Here is a 3,206-nt window from a genome sequence, read left to right as displayed (position 1 = left end):
CTTCTGAGAAAAAGTCAGAATTCTGACTTTAATCTCAGAATTCTGACTTCTGAGAAAAAGTCAGAATTCTGACTTTAATCTCAGAATTCTGACTTTTTTTCTCAGAATGTGTGCTATAGTCATTTTGCAGGACTATACAGAGAAACCAATCCCAATGAAAAGTTCTTCATCCACTTCAGCTCATGACTTAAGGTCCATCCATCCATCCGTTTTCTGTACACCCCTCCCCCTCCCTAGTGGAGTTGGGAAAGGTGCTGGTGCCTATTTCCAACTAACGTTTCGGGCAAGAGGTGGGATACATCCTGGACATGTCGCCAGTCTGTCACAGGGCAACACAGAGACAGACAGGACACACAACCATGCATACACCTAGGGAGAATTTAGAGAGACCATTTTTTACTTAAGGCTATCAAAGTCAAACTGTGGCTAAGAAACATAAGACTGGATGCCTAACAATTCAAATAAAATTTAACTGCATCAGAATCTGTGCCACAAATACTCAAATGTTGCTCCTCCATTATACTGCTAACTAATGCTAGCTGGTCAGTCTGTTTCCTGCATCTCTTGCGCTGTCATGAACCCAAGTGCACACAAGTGAGACACAACCATTTTGTTCTTCATTGCTCTTAAAATGCCTTGTATTTTCTTGCAGGAGTGGGATTGGAGGGGTGTTCTCCATTCTCCAGATGTGTTATGTTTTTCTCAGTATATAGTGAAAAAGTACACCTCAGGTGGGAGCTTTAAAATACACATAATTTCCAAAAAATTGCAATATTACTGTTTGTGCACATGTATGTCTGTGAATTTATTACCTACTTAAGAAATATGGTCTGTCTTCATATCAAGACATTTAACTGAAATAGTTGGTTAAATGTTCAGCCTTAACATATTTTACAACGGTATAAAAATATATATCATGCACTGAATTACTAAAAGGTCAGATGAATATAAAGGTTTAAGAACCTAGAAGATACTCTGACGTGACTTCGGTGTTCCCTGGTGCCATATATACTGTTAGATAACCTGCAAGCTCATTGGTACAGTGTATCTCTGTGTTGAGCGGTCTATAATATCAAACTTAATATAAAAAATTGCCTGTTGTCTGACTGCTACACCTGGTGGGTGTGAAAAATAAATCAATGAATGAAAACTATGCACACATATGCTTCCAGATCTTTATTTATTTCATTCTTTATTACAGGCGGAATGTGCATAGACAAGAAACAACAGACAAAGAGAAAAGACATTCTGAAGCTTGGAGTCTTGAAAAGGACATGTAAGGTCATTTAAAAATCACGAGCACACACAGATTTAAATAGAAAACATTTTAAATTCCTGGGAATGGACGCTCCTATCAGAGGACTCCAGAGGTCGGGGAATGGCCAGAGGCTTCTTTCTGTTGGTAGACCTCAGGACAGGACCATTGTCTGGAATTCTGGAGAAAAGTGAAACATATTGAGTTAACCATGATTAAGTTGCATTCAACATCTGAAATAAATGAGCCACAAGACAACATTTTTTTGTTTCTAATCTAATTATGTTCTTTGCTGAAAAGTTTGCAAACCTACATTATGATGTTTCATTTAATACACATGGCCTCTGATAGCCTGAAAACATAAAACTAGTATGTCTTAACTTGTCCTATGCATATAATGCTGTTGGGTTTATGTGAAAAAAAATCATTTTGTTTTATTTCCAGTTCAAGTAAATTTAGTGAGCTTCAATTCAAAGTACATGTCATCTCAACAAATTTCACAAAAAAGTCAATTCTGTTCATTTATACATAACAATTATGATATATCAAACAATGCAGTCAAGTTCAGTTTATTTTTCAAACTGGGTAAAATGCTTATTCCTCCTCTAACCTCACATGTAAATGCATTGATAACAGTGATAAGGAATAATATGTGAACTTCGTAAGAAATTGACCACAAACCTTAATGTATTTTGTAAAGTGTAAAGAAAATAATGTATAGTTCAAACTAAGCAAAAATCTGAAAATTGGTTTTGTGCATCCAGAAACGACATTAATTGCCAATTCTTTGCAAAATAGCTCAAAGTCAGTCAGACTGAAGAGGGAATGTCTGTGAACATCAACATTTCAAGTCCTGCAACAGATTTAGGTTTATAATTTGTCTGATCTGAACTTTTCTGTTTAATTTCCAGCGTTGAATTTAGGATTGTTTTCTTGACGAAAGGAGAGCTTTCTGATTGGGCGTATCATCCGAGCAAATTTAGTGCCATAAATTTGCTTGGATGTGTTTTTTTTTTTTTAGTTCTAAGATGGGAGAGTTAATGGAGTCAGCACTTCCTGTCATTTTAAACCTGGACGATGTGAAAAATGAGACACCAACCATCCGCTCCAATTCTGCCATCACTGTTCTCATCAGCTGATGAGACGAATTTCTTGGTTTCCGCATCGCTCAGGGTCCGTGCCCCAGGGACGAACCGCTGCAGGAAGAACCTACAAACACAAACACACACACACACGCACACACGCATACACACACGCATGCACACACACACACACACACACACACCCGCACGTGCACACACACACACACACACGTCAAAACATGACATTGAAACACTTGTCACTGAGCTCTCATCACACTGGCTGAATTATATAACAAAATATAACAAGAGTGCTTATCCTGGTGTGTGATTTGTTGTATTGAAGTTTTGTTTTCTATCTTATGTGGTTTACTTTTACTTAAGAAAATGTTTAAATTATTGGTTCTTACACATCTCTGTAAATTCTAGGTTTTTCAAGTTCCAAAAACTTTTACCAACATTGCAATGTTGGTAAAAGTTTTTGGAACTTGAAAGACTAGAAATTATTCAACTTGTGGTGTTATGTCATGAAACTACAAAAATATAGAACATTCTCCTCCTCCAACTATTCTTGATTGACTGAAGGGTGTGGTTGAGTTAGCTGTTTTGTTTTTATTTGAGAAGCTGAAATGTCCAAGTATTTAGTTTGAGAAATGAACAGAGCGGTTTCTAAAAGCCTGAATTTTGATTGGGAAAGTCTCAGTTTTCTCTCCAACCCAGACCTCAAAATCCAATATGGCTGCCTTACATTTAGAATTTGCTCAAAGTTGTGCAGCATTCATATCTCACTTTATGTTTTCTTCACTCAGAGTGTCTCTGTTAGGGAACATGTTGCCATGGTAACCAGGGGTGAAAGTAGTTTTAAATTCATG

The 3,206-nt window shown here is 37.0% G+C and overlaps 1 protein-coding gene across 1 annotated transcript in view; it reads right to left on the bottom strand.

The window, feature by feature from the left end:
* Nucleotides 1–1,161: 1,161 nt before the first annotated feature.
* pvalb9 (parvalbumin 9) overlaps nucleotides 1,162–3,206 on the bottom strand; it is a 6,227-nt gene continuing 4,182 nt past the window's right edge. Inside the window, exons 4-5 of the mRNA XM_008438156.2 lie at nucleotides 2,355–2,464; nucleotides 1,162–1,435 (exon numbers count right to left, since the gene is read on the bottom strand). Of these exons, the coding sequence (XP_008436378.1) occupies nucleotides 1,410–1,435; nucleotides 2,355–2,464 (136 nt within the window). The 3' untranslated portion in view covers nucleotides 1,162–1,409. The remainder of the gene's footprint in view (nucleotides 1,436–2,354; nucleotides 2,465–3,206) is intronic.

The sequence above is a fragment of the Poecilia reticulata genome, linkage group LG19, assembly GCF_000633615.1.
Source record: "Poecilia reticulata strain Guanapo linkage group LG19, Guppy_female_1.0+MT, whole genome shotgun sequence".
Lineage (NCBI taxonomy): Eukaryota > Metazoa > Chordata > Actinopteri > Cyprinodontiformes > Poeciliidae > Poecilia > Poecilia reticulata.
The sequence above is the reverse complement of the archived record's forward strand: the minus strand, read 5'-3'. Positions and strand labels throughout refer to the sequence as shown.